This window comes from Poecile atricapillus, chromosome 8 (genome assembly GCF_030490865.1).
Source record: "Poecile atricapillus isolate bPoeAtr1 chromosome 8, bPoeAtr1.hap1, whole genome shotgun sequence".
Classification (NCBI taxonomy): Eukaryota; Metazoa; Chordata; class Aves; order Passeriformes; family Paridae; genus Poecile; species Poecile atricapillus.
Window position 1 is genome coordinate 12,641,294 of NC_081256.1, and position 17,934 is coordinate 12,659,227.

The 17,934-nt window shown below is 35.4% G+C and overlaps 1 protein-coding gene across 2 annotated transcripts in view; it reads right to left on the reverse strand.

Moving 5' to 3' along the window:
* Window positions 1–17,934, reverse strand: part of ATR (ATR serine/threonine kinase) — a 48,088-nt gene that overhangs the window by 16,700 nt on the left and 13,454 nt on the right. For both annotated transcript variants that reach the window (XM_058844386.1, XM_058844385.1), the window contains exons 18-37: window positions 16,825–16,955; window positions 16,488–16,631; window positions 15,548–15,641; window positions 14,704–14,829; window positions 13,051–13,257; window positions 12,737–12,850; window positions 11,687–11,802; window positions 10,689–10,809; window positions 9,693–9,830; window positions 8,329–8,536; window positions 7,656–7,834; window positions 6,628–6,792; window positions 6,177–6,268; window positions 5,514–5,605; window positions 4,954–5,131; window positions 3,543–3,719; window positions 3,002–3,161; window positions 2,301–2,480; window positions 849–991; window positions 351–448 (exon numbers count right to left, since the gene is read on the reverse strand). In XM_058844386.1, the coding sequence (XP_058700369.1) occupies window positions 351–448; window positions 849–991; window positions 2,301–2,480; window positions 3,002–3,161; window positions 3,543–3,719; window positions 4,954–5,131; window positions 5,514–5,605; window positions 6,177–6,268; window positions 6,628–6,792; window positions 7,656–7,834; window positions 8,329–8,536; window positions 9,693–9,830; window positions 10,689–10,809; window positions 11,687–11,802; window positions 12,737–12,850; window positions 13,051–13,257; window positions 14,704–14,829; window positions 15,548–15,641; window positions 16,488–16,631; window positions 16,825–16,955 (2,863 nt within the window). The remainder of the gene's footprint in view (window positions 1–350; window positions 449–848; window positions 992–2,300; window positions 2,481–3,001; window positions 3,162–3,542; window positions 3,720–4,953; window positions 5,132–5,513; window positions 5,606–6,176; window positions 6,269–6,627; window positions 6,793–7,655; window positions 7,835–8,328; window positions 8,537–9,692; window positions 9,831–10,688; window positions 10,810–11,686; window positions 11,803–12,736; window positions 12,851–13,050; window positions 13,258–14,703; window positions 14,830–15,547; window positions 15,642–16,487; window positions 16,632–16,824; window positions 16,956–17,934) is intronic.

A 17,934-nucleotide genomic window follows, 5' to 3' on the forward strand; every position in this document is an offset into this window, starting at 1 on the left:
CTGTATCAAGTTCATACAAAACTACTACTCATCACTCAGGAGACACCTTTAAAGTGGTGACCAAGGGCAAGTAAGGATTTTCCCTGTATCTGTTTAATGACTTCAGTTACCCAAGGAACAATGCTGTCTCATTATATACTTGAAAAAATTCTGGAGGATTTAATTAAAATAATTAATAATCTCATGCATATTAACATTCTGTGTTTTACAAGAATAGTAGTACTTTCTTGTTTCCATATAACCTCAGGCAATCAATCTAAACAAAGAACTGTAAATATACTTCACTGCTCTCTCAATCATCTGTTCAAAAGAATGATATGGGAACTATGTACTGGGAAAAAATGTTCTACCTTTATCACATTCGTATGCTTTTGCTCCGAAGTCCAGCCATAAAGACAGCATTCTTGGCATTGACTGATAGATGAATTGGTTTCCATACTGTAGAGACCTGTGATTACATGTTTAAATCAAAGTATGTTAATGATACATATTAGAAGTAATACTAATTTTACATTCTCATTTGTTTAATATTTCACTCTAACTTTAGAAATTTATGTCAGCATTTTAATGCATCCGCAACAAACAAAAAATATACAAAGGGTTTGCCTTTATTACTCAAAACCAAAGATTAAATAATTAACTCTCTGAAAAAAGATGCAATTGCTTCATCAGAAGTAAAATTAATTATGCATGAAAACAAAAAGGAAGCATGTAGTATTTTATTTTACAATAGTGCACAAAAATTGGAGTCAGTCTGCATTGATGAAGGACAATATAGTCCTACAGAATTTTTTTTCCCAGTATAATTGTCATCCTTTTACAGAAAGTAAGGAAAGTTCCTCTCTAACCTCCCGAAGTGATGAACTATGTATCTAATCAGATCTCCTTGTTTTTCCATCTTGTTGTCAGTTACCATTGGCATTAATTTATCATAGTATTTGGCAAGATAAAAATGTCCATCTTCCCATTCTGGCAAGAAAACTGTAACATCCTGCAACAAAATCAAAATGAGATAAATACTTATGACAGGATGCTAACTTAAAAATAAAAAAAAAAAATAGAAAATATTTTCAAGAAACAAGAATCTTGTATTAGTTACATTGTGCAGAGTACTTGCAAGAAGATTACTGTTAAACCTGTAACTCCAAAAATTCTAATTTTGCCTCAAGATGATTGCCTCTACAAACTAGAACTCTGTTTTTAAAATACCTTTTGGTTTTGGAGACAGACAATTCAAGACAGAATGATATGGGACTCCTGAGGTAGGAAAGATCATGCTTTCATTAAAATCAGGTTCCTGATCCTAATAACTCAGTACTGAGTTTCTTAGAGCTTTTAGAAAAGTGAAACAGCATGATGTTAACAATTGGACTCAATCTTTCTGACCTTAATTAATCTATGATTCCATATTTTCCATATTTCTGTTTTTCTTCTAAATAATGATGTTTAAAAGAAAAACAAAAAATTGTGTGACATGTATTAGAAAATAAATAATTTGTGAGAGGCACATCCCTTCTCTAACAACACTGGCTTCTTTCCTGTGCCAATACTTAGCAGAGAGTACTGTTAGTGTTCTCATAGAATCTCCTGAAATTTCATTTGTTTACATTATTTCAACCTTCATTTGATTTGATACATTTACATTTTACTCTAAATGACTGTTACAGAGGTATGTTATTTAGCAAGGCAGAAGTAACTATTAATAGTATCAAATGCCGAAACTTGGACAGGAGATACGCTGCTTTTAAGGAAGCATAAACATCTGCATCTCCTAGATTTAGGAGACAATATAAATCAATGCCAAAAAGTATTTCACAGGCATCACAAGCTGAAGCATGCAGTGCTGTGTTGTTTAAGATCACACCAGCTGTCCTTCTTCCTAGTTCTTCAGACACTGGAAGCACATTTTAATCACAATTACAAATCACTCCCAGAGACAGAAATAACACTAAAGAGAAGTACAATGTATCACCAAGTCAGCTCTGTGTATTTGGAGTAGTTCACATTTTAGTGAGGAATTCTAATCTGTGCAAGCATGAGAAGAAAGGCACGCTTCTGTAACTAGTTTATTTAAAAAGAATCATATGAACTGTAGACTTCCCCGTACTGATGTGTTATGTTAAACCTGGTTAAGACAGTAAAATCTTTACAAGAAGAACAGCTTCCTTCCTACACATCAATGAACTATTTAATCTCATTTATGTTGTATTGGTTGACATCAGGAGCAGAACAACAGTTTACTTAAGGAATACATTATTATTCCAAGCTTCTGCCTTGTTAACAGTAGTATTCCAGATTACCTTATACTTTTTCATGACTGCATTGCTTTCAAAGTTAGCAGTTTCTTCCATAAATCTGCCCACAAGCAGCATTGCCCGACCATGGATGAGCTGATTTTTGCTATTGCAGGGTGCTTTATTTTCAGGGAAGCATAACTCAACCCCCTTCTGGAGAACAATTAGTGCTTCATGAACTTCACCCTAAGGGAAAGACAGAAAACATTTTACATACTTTAAATAAGAGAGATTAAAATTTTCCTTCTTAGAGCTGTTATTAAGGCAAAGCTATGTCCTCAAATGTATTCTAGGCCATTCCAGCTGTGGTAACTGAATATTATTGACTTCAAATGCTTCTTGTATTTCCTTGTTATCTCAGCATTTTTGTGCCTTTAGGTGTACCACAGTAATTTCTCTCATGTTTGCTGCCTACTGCTATTAGTTAAAAGGAAACAAATTAAGAAGAGGTCTACTATTAATTGAAATTTGCCTGGGCTGCATTGAGCGAGGCAGGTAATCCACCAGTTTTATACAAAGGTGCCAGGAAGGTCAATAGATACAGAACAGGGCTGACCAGCACCTGAAGGTGTGCCAGTGTGTTGATAGTCCCAGCTGAAATATCCTGTTTTACATATGCTGACTGTGTGCCATTTTTTTCTTGAAGAAAACTAAAAATATTATTTTCTTGCATGTAGGAAATTAAATTCCATTTTTGTTTTCCTTACCTTGGACCAGAGCCACTTTGCTCTTTCTATGTAAAGTTCTGAGAGCGTTGATTCCCCAGCATTCAGCAAAGCATTATAGGCAGTCTGGTGATGCCCAGCTTTCCTTGCAACTCTGGCACTCTGGAGCCAACACTGACCAACAAGCTCACTGTAATCCTGGCTGCAGGGACATTTTTGCAGAAAGTGAAACATTTCTATTTTGATCGCTACTTTAAAATCTGAAGTAAAAATCACAATGTGTTGAAACACAAATTGATGTTCTCAAGAAGTTATATGCTACATAATGATAATTTAAAACTATTTTAATACATTTGTTTCACCTTTTTTTAACTTAGAACTAGAAACTAATACACTATCTCCCTGTTTCTTGCTTCTCTTTCCTTTAGACACCGCTTCTTCATATTTTGAAGGTACGTAACATTGGAGGGCAACTTTTGTCTACAACAAATTCCCAGTTTTATCTTCTCTCTTCTAACACATAAATGGAAACTCAGAGTATTACTGAGAATAAAACACAGACAAGAAACAGTCATGTCCTCACCTTTTATTGAGACTAAGCAAAGCCCTTCTCAGTGCCAAAATGGGTTCTTTGGCTCTGTAGGAGTTTTGGGTCATTTCAATTCGGGCACACCAGTTCAAGGAATCTCTACTGTGGTCCCCATCTGGTTGCTGAAACATTGGCCCAATACTGTGTTCCAGTTCACACAGCATATGCAATCTGTGTTAGCAAAAGAAAGGCAAAAAATTGGTAAAAATTGATTGCTGTTTGAAATACATGCAAATTTGGCAAAGTTTTTGCAATTTTCTTTCTAAAATCTGGCTCTGTAAATAATGCCACCCAGTAGGATTTAGGCTAAAAGCAAACATTCAGAAAAAGCAAGCACACAAAATCAAGGATTTGTAAACTTACTAGTTATTTCCTCAATATTCCTTTGCCAAGCTGCTGAACAGAGACAATGTAGATCACTCAGAGAAGTCAATCTTTAGAAAGAGTATTTCTATCCCTTACTTTCAGCAACAATTCTTCAGAAAGTCTGACATTTTCAACAAATCCCATTTTAAAAGCAATGGACTTTTACTTAAAGTTATTCCATTTATTTTAAAATACCATCACTGTTAATATCTGTCACTGTAAAGATGGAAAGATGAGTGGTTGTAAATGCCCCAGTTGTCACTGGCAGAGCCCAGATGTGTAGGCACATCTGACAGAGAAAACGTGACTCTTGAAAGGCTTCCAAGTAGCCTCGATCAATGGCTAAAGGAAACTACTTTGAAACACTTCTTTCTCAATACCCAAACTTCATTTCTCAAACAACACTGCAGAAATTACCAACAGAAAATAGAATTAAGAAGTAAAACACACACTTCAACTGGCTTCAGACAGTATCTTGCCATAAGGATACACTTACATTGCCAACGAAGTATTAAGTCTTTTTATGCAAAAAGGCTACTCACTTTTTAGTCTACTACAGCCACATTATAAGTTTGTTAATAAAGAAATATTAAGAAGGTATAAGAAATATTTATAAAGAAAAGTAGAACTACTGAAAGGGATGGGGTTTAATTCTTACTGCTCTTTCTTGATAAAAAAAGGAGAGCTTTTCAGCCTCCAAAGAGATCAAATGCAATGCTCTTAAGTTAATGGAGTTACTGGCCAATTTGCACTACTTCAAGCATGGAATTAACTTGCTGATTTTTATTAGCTGACATTTACATTAGCTTGCTAGCTGATTTTGAAAGACCATACCACATAGTTTTATTGTGAATATTTTCCATGGAGGATAAATATAAATTCCTAAGTAATCAAAGGTTTTCAGTTGGACGGATATAAAAATAAAGGTGACAAAAAATGCGCATCAGTACCATTTACTGTAGAAATGCAAAATTCTTGCTGCTGTATACTTGATTATGTGATTTCTGAATTTAAAAATAGCGACATGAAAATGATAAACCTGATAATGTGTTCATATCCCCGCTGATAGGATCCTCTTTCAAAGCTTGCTGCTGAAAGGGGCACAATCTGTTCTGCTCGAACAACCTTGAGCGTCTCATAAAAAGCTGCTTCATTTTTCTTCTTGGCTGATAACAATAAATGTCCCAGTCTGACACTCCAAGTAGTAGACTTCACATCTTTGGGGAGAAAAAGAAGACTCTGCCTCTTTAATCAGTTTAACCTGAACATGCTAATATGTCTTAACATACTACTGGAAAAAGAATTTGTTTTCAGAACTAAGTAGTTTCATGTTAGCAGCACTGTATAATTCAACTCCACAATTCACCCAGCCAAACAGACCCAAAAGATACATACACCGGAAACTTCTGCTCAAAGACTATCCAGGTTACAATCAAATACAGTTACAAAATCCAGAACTGAGTCAGAACCAGCCTTCTTACCAGTAAAATGCAAAACAACTTATAATAGCTACCCCTTGATGACCGATGATTAAACTAAAACATACAGTTGTTCAGAAATGCAATGAAGTATAAATACTTTCATGTAATGATAACTTACCTGAAGCCAAATAATTTTCCAATAAATCCCATTGTGACAGTTTCCAAGCTGCTTCCACTCTGTAAGTGTTCAATTCAGAAATCCATTCAGACCTATTAAAAAAAGGCAATAAAATTTTGTGCTGTCTCCTCTCAGTATGTTAATCCTACATTTTATTAGCAAATGTTCTTTATAGAAAACTTCTCTTACTTGAAAAGAGGCAAGATAAACTTTCTTCTAAAGAAAGCCAGTAAAACCAAAGGATAACTCACTGATAACAAGTAAGCTGTACAACATGACCCCACAACTGCAACCTCCAAAGAGTGTATTTAACTTCTGTGGTACACATTAAAAACTACCAGCTTTTAATCCATCTACCTATTAGATTACAGAATACCAATGGAATCAGTGACATAGGAAACAATGCAAAAATTCTATCTAAGAAATTAAAGCACATACCAACACTACTCACAGTGCAGACAAGAACTATGAAAATTTCTGGACTTCTTGAAATAAATAATTTATAGATAAAACACTCAAACTTTTCTAGCTTCACATTGCTAATTCAATTATGTTTAATAAGCCTCAAATGTTTGATAATGAGCAGAAATGGCTACTGAGGCAGAGAGTTATACCAGAGCTTCCTATTATTCAAATGAACTGTGTATTAGATGCTTACAGTACCTGTTTGCAAGCACTCCATTGACCTGAGTTATTACAGTAGATAACTGACCAAGGCCTAACATCGACTTCACTACACCATGATAGTGAATAATCTAGAAAGAGGACAAAAAACCAAAACAACAAATGAAATCCCCACATACACATTAATGAAATTCATGGAAATCTGAAGGAAGAAATACGCCCACTTGGGTGGCTCTTTAGAATACAAAAAGGCATAACTAATTTCACTATAAGATAAGTGAACATTCAAAAAATCCAGTAAGAGATTTGTTTCAGTTCATAAGCCACTTCCAACAGCAGTAATTATTTAGCAACTGGCAAAGTAAGCACTTAGATTCCTATTTTACTTAAATATTCTAAAGAAGTTTTTTGCCTTAGTTGTCTGTGAGCTAATAAGATTAAAAACAATAATTGTATTTATTAAAAAAGAAAAAAAAAGGTTTTTATTTACCTGATCTGGTTCCAGTTGGATAGCCCTATCATAGCAGGCTGTTGCATCTCTTAATAAGCCAATACTTTCATGTTCAAGGATTTGTTCTTTGAGAGATGGCTCTGCTTTCCGAATGGCACTCACCCCAGCCACTCCATCTGGCTCGTGCATAGCAGCATATAATTTCTATATTCAAACAGAATTGGACGTGGCCATTAAAAACAAGAAGTTATTTTACAGATAACGTGCAGAATCACAGAACTTCTTGAACATGGAGCACACACTACTTTGCAGGACTCATTGGCAATAAATTTTCATGGAAGATTTCAGCTTTGCCAGGCTCCTTCCAAAGCTGAGCCCTACAGAGCTTACTATACAGTAATATTTATGATCTCATACTATTGATAGAGTACCACATGAAGTTATCTGAAACCATCTGTATAAAGAGCAAAATAAATATCCTATTATTATACAATAGCATAAACGTGACTACTTTTGGTGAAAAAGCAATATACTAAGTTTATTCAAATTTGAAATGTCACCAAGGAATACAAACCATAGAGAACCACAAACATGATCATCCCACAGGTTAAAACAGTACTTGAAAATAATTTTTCTAATTTGCAACACCTCTAGCATTGGCTCTTTTTCTGCTGTAGAATAAGCCACTTGGAATTTCTTCAAATGTACTTTGGCTTTTTTTTTTTTTTTTGTTATTATAGTTGGTTGTATTTTCTGGCAGAAGGCACCGAGCCAACTTCAAAGCAGTAAGTGTTATACTATCAATAAACCCACATTTAATTATTTTCAGGAATTTACAATCTTCTATTGTAAAAGAGAAAGCTATTCATTCCTTTTCATATAAACAACATGCCAAGCAAGAGAAAGTACTAAATATTGCTGAAACACAGATGACTAAACACTTGTATTCAACAAGTACCCAAATAAATCTTTTCTTCTTCCCATCACAAATAATTTGACCAAGGTTTATTCATCATACACATTTTTATCTTAAAATAAAAAACAAAAATCAAAAAGAACTTCAGAACCTGAAGAAATCCAAGATGTTCCTGAATATTTTGTTTCTTCTCTGTTATAAATGATTCAAAGTGCATCACAGCTCTTGTGTAAGCCTTGGAACGAAAGGAGGCCACAGCCAGTGTATCCTGGGGAATGAGGTCTAGAAAACGTGTCACATTTTGATATTCTTCATAGTCCTCACTCGATGCTGTTGAAAAAAAGACATATTAAAAAGTTTGTCAATTGAGGTTTCATTTATAAGAATTACCGTATGCATCAAAATTCAATTAACTCATTTAACAATTTAGTGAGATAACTATACTAATTAAAGAACATGGTTTTCTCTTCTGTCAACAATAATTAATTTACAACAATTCTGGTGAACTTCCTACATCTTGCAAGACAGCACAGAATATTATATATTACACGTAATATTATATTCAGTTAAACTGAATGTTTAGAAAAGTATCGAGAAATCAACATTTCATTGTTCAGATTTTGAATCTATTTCTTGCAACAGGCATTCAGAACAATCCATTTGGGGTGGAAGGGGTAGAAATCACAATATGATATTAAGAAATCATAAAAGAGATTACATATAATACAGCATTTGTAAATGCTCATAATGTGAAGCTGCAAACATAAATAAAATATTCTTTGAATAACGTTAATGCCATTTTAAATAAAATAAGCATCCCTCACTTTTTAGATCACTTCTGTCTTTGCTAGACTTGCCAGCATTTTTCTCAGCAATGAGTGTTTGAAACTTATGTCTCGCCCATTGAGTGAGATGATCAAGCATGGAGAACACTGTCTGTGTGCTCAGCTGGCTCAGATCAGATGCGCTGTCCTCAAGTCTCCTGCTGGACTGGTCATCATGTTTCAGAACAGCCATAATCTCCATGTAAACCTGCACAAATGTAAAAGACACAAGTGTCATACCCACGGCAGAACAGTAGGAAACAGCAATTAACACGAAAGTCAAACCAAAATATTAGATATTTTAAGTGTATATTTTAATAATTTGGAGATTATTTTCATGAACTTGTTTTCCCACGGTCTCAAAATGAAGAAATGGCAAACCAGACAGCAGCTGTTGTCAAGGGATTCCATACAGGGAGAAAGTCTTGAGTTTTGAAGACACAACAAATGCTACTGCACCTCTTCTACAAATACAATATTTCAAGATTTGGTAAGAATAAAGTAATCTGCTGGTTATGAGATTACAGATCTACTTTTTTGCTTCTGTTTAAATAAATGCCATGACAAAATATCTGTTTCTGTTTGTTTTAGTCTATAAAATATGAGTTAGCATAAATAACAGATGCTTATTGTGGATGTACTTGTTCACAGAAGAAAAATCATCACACGCCTCTACACACCCACAATATTTAAACACAGATATTTTAGCTGTGAAATTTCAAAATAATGGACTGTAAGTTATACTTTTCAGTATCTTCTAATTCCTGTTTCACCCAGGACATGCTTACAAAAGAATCCTTGCAAACTTGCATCTCTCTGTACATATATGTACTGCTCCCAGTAAAAATGGCAGCACTTGGCTCATGCACCAGCAGCTCAAGCAAACTGAAGGAAAGCAGGATGACATCTCCCCCACCTCTGCTTTGCTACAACACATCTATGAATCCTGCTCCCCATGAATCTGGCAGCTGAATAGTTTATCCACTGAAACTGTAATTGTACACAAAGGAGAGGAGAAAATGATGAGTCTGAATTCTTGGAATTATACAAGTTCAATTTACTGGCTGTTTTTGTTGCACACATCCTCTTTGTACCACTCCAGCTGTTGATGTTACTGCAGTCATAATTAACTACATAATATCTCATCCTAGGCCCAACTGATGGAAATCCGCAGAAAAGCAGTTCCAACATAAAGTTGTATGAATATATTCAAAACTCTGTCAGAAAATTTATATTATTAATACACAAAAAGGAGTTTAACATCTGAACAATTTATTCATGTAGGCCTACAGAGCTGAGCAGCTCTCATGAAGAATAGCTCCTGACCATTCCTGTGAAAAACACTATCATCTTATGTATCTTACCTCTTGTTGATCCTCTTGACTGCATCCCAACAAAACATAGACAAGGATGTGTGGAAGCAGATAAATTGTCACTTTATAGTCATTTTTCATCATAATACTGCAGCAATCAAAAACTTTTCTGGCAAGATCATGTCGCACCTATAGAAAAATATTATTTCCAGGAAAAGCATCATTACAAATGTACAAATACATGAACAATCAATAGATTCCCTTTTCTTGGTTAACACAAACTGTAGTCCATCAAATAACTTCAAGATACCTGTCTCCTATAGAAGGTTCATTAGACTTAAATCTGCAACAGGGATGCCAGATGGAAGCTGCTACAACATGTAGCAACTGCTGACTGCACAAAAAGACAGGTAAACACTGCTTACATTTCCACTTCTCCATGTGTTTTACACCATTATGAACTTGCACTGGCCATAGAAAAAACCTTAAGGCTGAGAGTCTGCCACTACATTCAGCATCTCTTCTGCCCTTAAAAGCCTGCAGAAAGTAGGATATTATGAAGACATTCAATTCTTCTCTCTCTGAAAGAGGACAGTGTAGTTACTGAGCTACTGTAATTCAATTCACTTCTTACAGTGGCTGATTCGGAGGTAACATTTTCTGTGGGTCACTTTGATATTAGAAAGGGAAAAGAAAAAGAAGATACAAGTACTTTTTATGTGCTGGGACCGTGGAGCTACAGGGAAATCCTTCCAAATCTGAGAAAGTAAATCCTGAAGCATTTCAGACACTTTTCACGTGCATTTGTCAGTGCCCTCAGTTTCACAAGAGTTTCAGGACAAAGGCAAGTTTCCTTGATTTTTAGCCTTGCCAGGAACCAGTGCTGAGGAAAGGGAAGTGCAGTACCCTGCTGAAGAGGCAGGAAAGTCCTGTAAGAGGCCTGTAGCCAACAGACATATTCTCCCATCAATCCTAGACCTGCAGAAACTGAAATAAGGTTCAAGAACTGTCTTGCAAAGAGCATTACAGAAAGACTTCTTTTCTTACCTTTGTTATAAGATAACCTGCCCAAGTGGCTGACCATTCTGCAAAATTATCACCTAATTTGCTTAAGTAAATTGGCTTCTTCACCTTAGACCAGTTTACAGCCTTCTGATAACTCTTGTACCTGTAATTTTGAAATATCCATTTAATAAAACACACTTTTCATTTAATACAGTAAACAATAGCACATTTTTAGCTATGAAATTCCCTCACTGGAACAATATTAAGTTCTTATCTTCTGAATCTTTAGAAATACAATTAAAACCATCACTGTCAGCAGTCAACATCTTTTTTTCTAGAGCTTCTTAAAATGAAATATGAAATAAAAATTCTCAAAACTTGTTAGGTTGTTTGTAAGTATATTTTAAAGTGCTATTCATAATCAGTTTTAGGAAATGGAGTTTAATAAATATTTGAGTACTACGTTCTTGACAGGAAAAAAACAGAGTATGCATGAAAGCTGAGAAAGGCCAAGAAGTCTGTTTTCCAAAAAGGTAAAGCTTATCACAGGTGAGCAAGACTGCCTTCATGAGGAAATAGAAGGGAAACATTGATTATTTCAAGTTAAGACACCAACATCATTTGGAATTTCACTTTGTTGAATCAATGATAAAATGAATGCAAAGAAAAAGTCAAATTAAAACTCAGTGAGCTCCTCCTACTTCTATAGAAGGTAGGAGTAATAGGGTGCTAATAGATTTAAGTAGAGGGGAAAGAAAACAAAAGCTTCAAACCATCATATAAGTCAATGCTCTAGGGACAAACAGGCAGACGTGGGCAAAGTATGATCTCCGAGTTTTGCTTGTTTGATTTAGAGAGAATTACACTAAAGTAAGTGCTAATTCAGCTTTTAATAGAAAGACATTATTTCAATTTTGTATATATACATATCACTCCTCCCAGAAGAGTGACAGTCACAAAACCATATGAAGTTAATTCTAGCCTGGAGAAGAAACCAAACAGATCTGTTATGAAAAGCCATTCCTTTAGCTGTCATATACCGTGTGTTTAAGTGAGGTTCCAAGATCTCCTGCACATGCTCAGGAAACCTCCTCCAAAGCCTGGAGCCAGGGCAGTCAGTGTTTGTCTCTCTACAGTCATAGATGGACAGTAACTCCTGAAAAGGCATGGTTTGCATCACCAAGTTAGCACTGAGAATTTTCATGACCTCAGTACAAAACCCTGTGCATATGATCACAACCCCGTGTATAAGATATGATTTTTCCAACCTGAATGATTCTATGATAAGTAATGAAAGAGAAGTTATGGAATGCTTAATTCAGAAATCATAACTGCAAAACAGTCATCCAACACTGTTAATCCTCTGTTACTAGGCAGTTTTGATTTCATCTACTGATTCTCCAGATTCTCCAGTTAGTGTTTGGATCACATCATCTTGTATTCTTCACATTTGCCAATAAACCAGGACTAGAATTTATTCTGATTCCTCCTTGTGCAGAAAGTGCACAAGCATATGCAACCTTATGCATATGCTAATAAAATTCTTATCCTGCTGAATACATAGGGCCACCTATTTCCTCCTGGACTAAGGAACTGTCCGGAAGTTTTCACAAAGATATTAAACATCAAAAACAGAAATAGCAAAAAAGAAACCAAAAATCCCTATCCATTAAATAAAACCAGAACAAAAGACTAGAGCTTGAAAATAAGGGTAGGCTCCCTTTCAGTTGCTTCTTAAAAGAGTAAGCAGAAACCATTTCAGGAATATGCTTTTCATTTCTGCCTGTGCAACCTGAACTAATTCTAAACCACTCTCAGGATTACTTCTTAATCCCTATTTATGGACTGCTAGTTACCTGTAAAACATCAGATGTCTCCTAAAATATTGTGACACAAAAGCAAACAGTTCTATCTTATTTGAGAACTACTCAGAATACTAAGTGTACTTTCTAATTTAAACCTGTTACAGGATTAAGTTTCAAATATTTAAACATATACTTCAAAATGAAAATTTGTATTGCATAGTTTTAAGTTCAACGTTACAGAAAATAATCTATGAAATAAAAGTAAGCTCTAATCACATATCCTACCTGAATCGCATACGCTGCAGAATCCTGAGCACGAACATTGTCAGCGTAAGCAAGGAAAGCTCTGGTCAGTTCCATTAACAATCCATAGGCAAAGTTTGGATCTTCCACTCCAGCCTCAATCACAAACAGAATGCCAGTTTTACTAAAACAGAGTAATAGCTGTATCTTTAAATAATCACTTGGAAGTGTAAACTGTTTTAGGTGAGACAGCAAGTCCAGATTTTCAAAAGGTCTAGAGATAAAAGGTTCCCTCCTCCCAAGGACTTTTAGAAGGCCCCTAATGCTAAACAAAACACTACTGCAATGCTTCTTACCACAAAGGTAAAGTGTTTTCCTTGAGTTTCACTTGTTGAAAAATCGAGCCTGCCGGGATCTATGGCTCCCAGTTCACCTAAACATTCTCCACAGAGCAGTCGAGCTTGGGAATTTGCATCCTGGCAGCCAATGAGAAGCACTGTTACCAGCTGGGAGATGACTGGCTCCACCGTTTCACTGTCTGTGACGTACTTGATCAATTTTTCCTAGGAAGATGAATAATAAAGATGACTTGTTCTGCAACCATATTTGTAAATAATCTTGGAAATCTTTGACCTGTAACTCACTTCTGATTTCATTTAGTCATGAGTTCAGGTAGTAACTACAGTCCAATTGCACTAATCTGCTTCTCACCCCTAGGAAGGACTAAACAAATGTATGAGAGATTTGGACCTCAGTTAATAATGCTGTCATGGCCAACACTGAATTTCATTATCATGCACCTCTCTACTAACTTAATTTTCTTTCTTTGTCTTACCAAGTACCTCTTTTATTTTCTACATTATCTTTTTTCACTTATTTATCCCTCTTCTTATGTGTTCCAATACTTCCTCCCAATTTCTCTCATGCAACTGTTGTCATACCTTCTAGGTTTTCTGCCATTTCTATTCTTTCTTTGCCATTTCTTGGATATTTCTTCACTCTTAAATACTACAAAGCCCAGGGTTTCAAATCCTCTGATCAATGCCCATCATTTTAACTAGGTGTCCTTTCTTTTTTTGCTTTGGTCTAGCTTTTATTCCTCAGTTTCACATTTAGTCCAAATACAGAAAAAATCAAGATGTTTGTCATTGTTATGCTTAATGAAAACTGAAACCACAGCCAACATATCAGAGCAAATAGTTCCACAAGCTGTGGAACTAATTAAGTTTGATTTGCCTCAATTATTTTGCTAGACCCCTAATTCAACAAGACAAGGCAGGATTTTGCTGACCTGAGCTGCAAGAATTACTGGTTGTCCAGGAGTACACACAATGATTGTTTGCTTTTAGCTGGACTTTTTTTTTAATTTCTGCTAAAGAGTGTCCCACAATCTTATAATTACTAAGGGTACAGATTTATTACTTTTTCTAAGGGATCACATACACCATTTGGGTTAATAGCCACACAGAATTGTAAAGCAGTGTCTTGAGCTTGTACATGACTATAAAACTTACTTGAATGTGATCAATAGATTCAAATTTTTGAGGGTGGAAGAAAAAAAAGGAAGAGAAAAACAAAGAAGGTGTGAGGTGGTCAAACACATCTTAATTCTTTCACATATTACACATACACACACATTTGCTTTTATGTATGAGGCTCCTGATGGAGCCTCATGGCAAAAGCCATAGATGCCCAAAACAGACAATATGCCCACATAATAAATTGCTGAAATAGACTTCTTAGATACATTCTCCCTCAGAGTTAGGAAAAAAAAAAAGTACACTAGCCTTGCTGAATCAGCATCACAATGATTTGAAAAATTTGAAAATCCACCTACACGGAGGTGTAATGAAAAAGAATCCATTTTCTCCATTATATGAGACAGCTTAATGAACTGAGGAGAATAACCCAGTTCAAGTGAACACCCTGTAACAATAAGGAGTCTTAGACTTTTGGTCCAGATGTTAATTTGATTTATTTTTAGTTCTACTGAAGGAGGTTTTCTATACCTGGTTTCTATACAATGTTTCTTTCAGGCTGGTAAGTGCATGAATCCGAACATCCACGTTCTCGTGCTGAATAGCTCTCATAGACAGCTGCAGGGCTGTCTGCAAGTCTGTGCTTTTGGAGGATTCCTGAACATGACATAAGAAGTTCAAGTTAAGTATAACAGAAATATGACTGAACAGCATCTCAAAGAACATAAGTAAGAACACATGGAAACAACTGTCTTTTTGCCTACATTCTCACCTATACCCATATACCATTGTCGTCTTGCCTATTTGTAAAAATGTTTTACTCAAAAAGGTGCTATATTTTACTTTTGGGTAAATATATTGATGGTGTAAATAAAAATTATAAAATCAGAAGAAAGTGCTTCGCTTAAGTCTGTCTAAAATCAAATTAATTTCTACTTTTGTTGCATCATTCCCACAAAATAATTGCCATCTATTCCAATCTATTACCTAATCATTCTGAGGGCAAGCAAATGAAATGGACCATAGAGTACTCCTAAGAAGAGAGTTAGGGTTTATTTTGAGAGTTAGGGTAAATTTTGCTCCCTGTAAAGAGAATATGGCCACAGCTAAAACTGTTGACTTCTCATTTTATAACCTGTCACAAAAGAGATTAAAAGTTTAGGTGATGCTACAGGAACAAGAATGTTGAACTTACTTAATTCTTAAACAAGAATCAGAACATGCTTCAAACTATGCCTGTGATACACAAAACCTATTTTGTGGTGGAGGCAGATAAATGTACTTCCACTTAACAATACACTTTACATGTTTTCCTCAGTTGTCATGAATTCATTTGATGCAATAAACCCAAGCAAATAAATAAAAGAAGCTGTACCTTTCTGTATTCCTGAAGGACAACCTGAACTTCTTTTAGTTCAGGAAGGTCAGGTAGAAAATATATTTCATGTAGAAAGTCTCGTACTGCATCCCTAAGAGTTATCAAAAAAAATATTGCAAAGAATACAGCAAACATTAGTTGGATGAGAAAAACCTTAAAAACCCATCAAAAGAAAGCAATGAAGAAATCTCTTTCAATATTGCTGCTACGGTCTTCTACAAGAGCCTTACTATTCCTATTACTACCTTTTATTGTGAAAACTGTTAATATGATACAATGCAAGAAAAATAAAAACCCAACAAAAGTAATCAAGATATTAAGTATCAATATTCCTAAAAAAACCCTTTTAAGCTAAAAAATACAAGATGAAAAAGAATTATGACTCAACCTTATCCTCAAAAAGGTTAAGTCATGAGAATTAAGTATTTTGTATTAAACTTTGATTTTATTTTCAGTTGCTGTGACCATTTGAAGGGAATGTATGAAACCTTACTCAACATAACAATCTGTGCACTTCATAATTATACCTCTAATTACTGAAGAAAACAAAGAACTCATTTCTTCCCCATTTCCAATTCTGTACACTCCTCTTTAGCTTAGAGCAAATGTTAGCAATCATCATTATTCTGTAGAGGGAAGTAATTTTCATATCAACACAATAAACACACTGAAGAAAACCTGGCAGAGTTCAGTGTCTGAATGGGTTGTAACTTGGCCACAGCACCATATACATTTATAAGGACAATATAAAAACCCTTTTTCAGATGAGGCTATCACTTGTTACTCAACACAATTTAGGGAAGGGGCAATTTTACAGAACAACTATTTGGAAGAAAAACAAATTTTCTCATCTCAGTGCTAGATGACTTGAATTTAGGGTTATCCCCATTCCTTTGGAGGATTTAAACCATATAACTGAAAATATTTTGTGGAGTACCTGTTCTCCACTATGAGGAAGTGGAATATTGCTGTGGTTTCCTTGGGCTGGATATGTATGAGGGGCAATAACACTACTATCACATGGCTGAGCAAAGAGCCAAGGTAGGAATGGTCCAGACTTCGAACAAAGCAATCCCAGGCTCTAAACAAGAAAAGGCAACAAAACAATATAATCGATGATTCTTCTCTTCAGAAAACATTTCAGGCAAGGCATGAGAAGCACTTCAAACTATTTCAGCACTGTGGTTTAGATTGCTGTCCAGAACAAAACCAAACAGTATATTAAAGGACAGAAATATCAGGGATGTCACTCTTTGGGTACACCATCAGTTCACCTGCAACACAGTTCTGGGAAGTCATCCTTGTATCTCAGAGCTGTTCTCAGCGTGGTCATCATCTTCACCCTGACCGAACTGACGTGTTTGGGACCCATGAGCATCATTAAGGACCTCAGGCTGTTTAAAGCCTAGAAAGATGAAAGTGACTTTAGTGTATTAGGTACTCAGGAAAACACGTAGGAGTCATATTTCCTATTAAAATCACACTACCCTTGCTTAAGAAATCATACTCTAAGACATCAAAATTAATTTGATGTTTTAATAAAGAACTTGGGTTTAGAAAAAAAATAGGGGGTGAAAGGGAATCTCTAATGACAAGATTGTAACAAAATCCTACATTATTTAGGCTGTTGACAGACTGATGAGTGAAGAACTGTGGACACCAAAGGAGTTAATGATTATAGATGTCTATTATAAGACATGATTAACTAAATATCTCAAGCTGAAAAGAGATGGCTTAGGAAATACAGAGGAAATAAACAAACTTGCATTTAAAAGAAAAAAACAAACCAAGAAAACCCCAACAGAGCATACAACTGCTCAAAGAAGTGACTGGCAAGCATCAGAGAACAGGTAATAGCTCAGCTGTCAATGAAAGACAGAAGAGAAATACTGAGATGGAGGAGATATTTCAGTCACAGTAACACTACACCAAACAAGGTAGTAAAATGTCCAGCATGACAGATCAGTAACACAGGAATAAACCTGAGCTTGAGAAAAGGTCATGCAAGGGGAAATTCACCAAGAACAAAAACCAGATGAAAAGACACAATAGCAGGTGCAGCAAAAGAAATGCTATACAAATTAAGAACTTCAGAAAGCGTGAAGAAAGGGGGCTATGAAAATGAGAACATTTTAACAAGAATATCTGAAAAGCAAAGAAACACCAGAGAAAATACAGTCTATGAACACAAAGGTTATGTACATTCTAGCATGGAAAACTTCCTGCAGAAATCATCTACACTCCCTCTGTGAGGAGGCTAAAAGGCCAGTCTTGTGGTTAGAAGCACTGCCTCAGCAGAACTTTCACTCTGTCTCAACTGTGAGCTCTAGTTTCTCTAAATGCTTCCTACTGCAAAGCTTAAAGGAGCTGTTCTGCAAGAACCA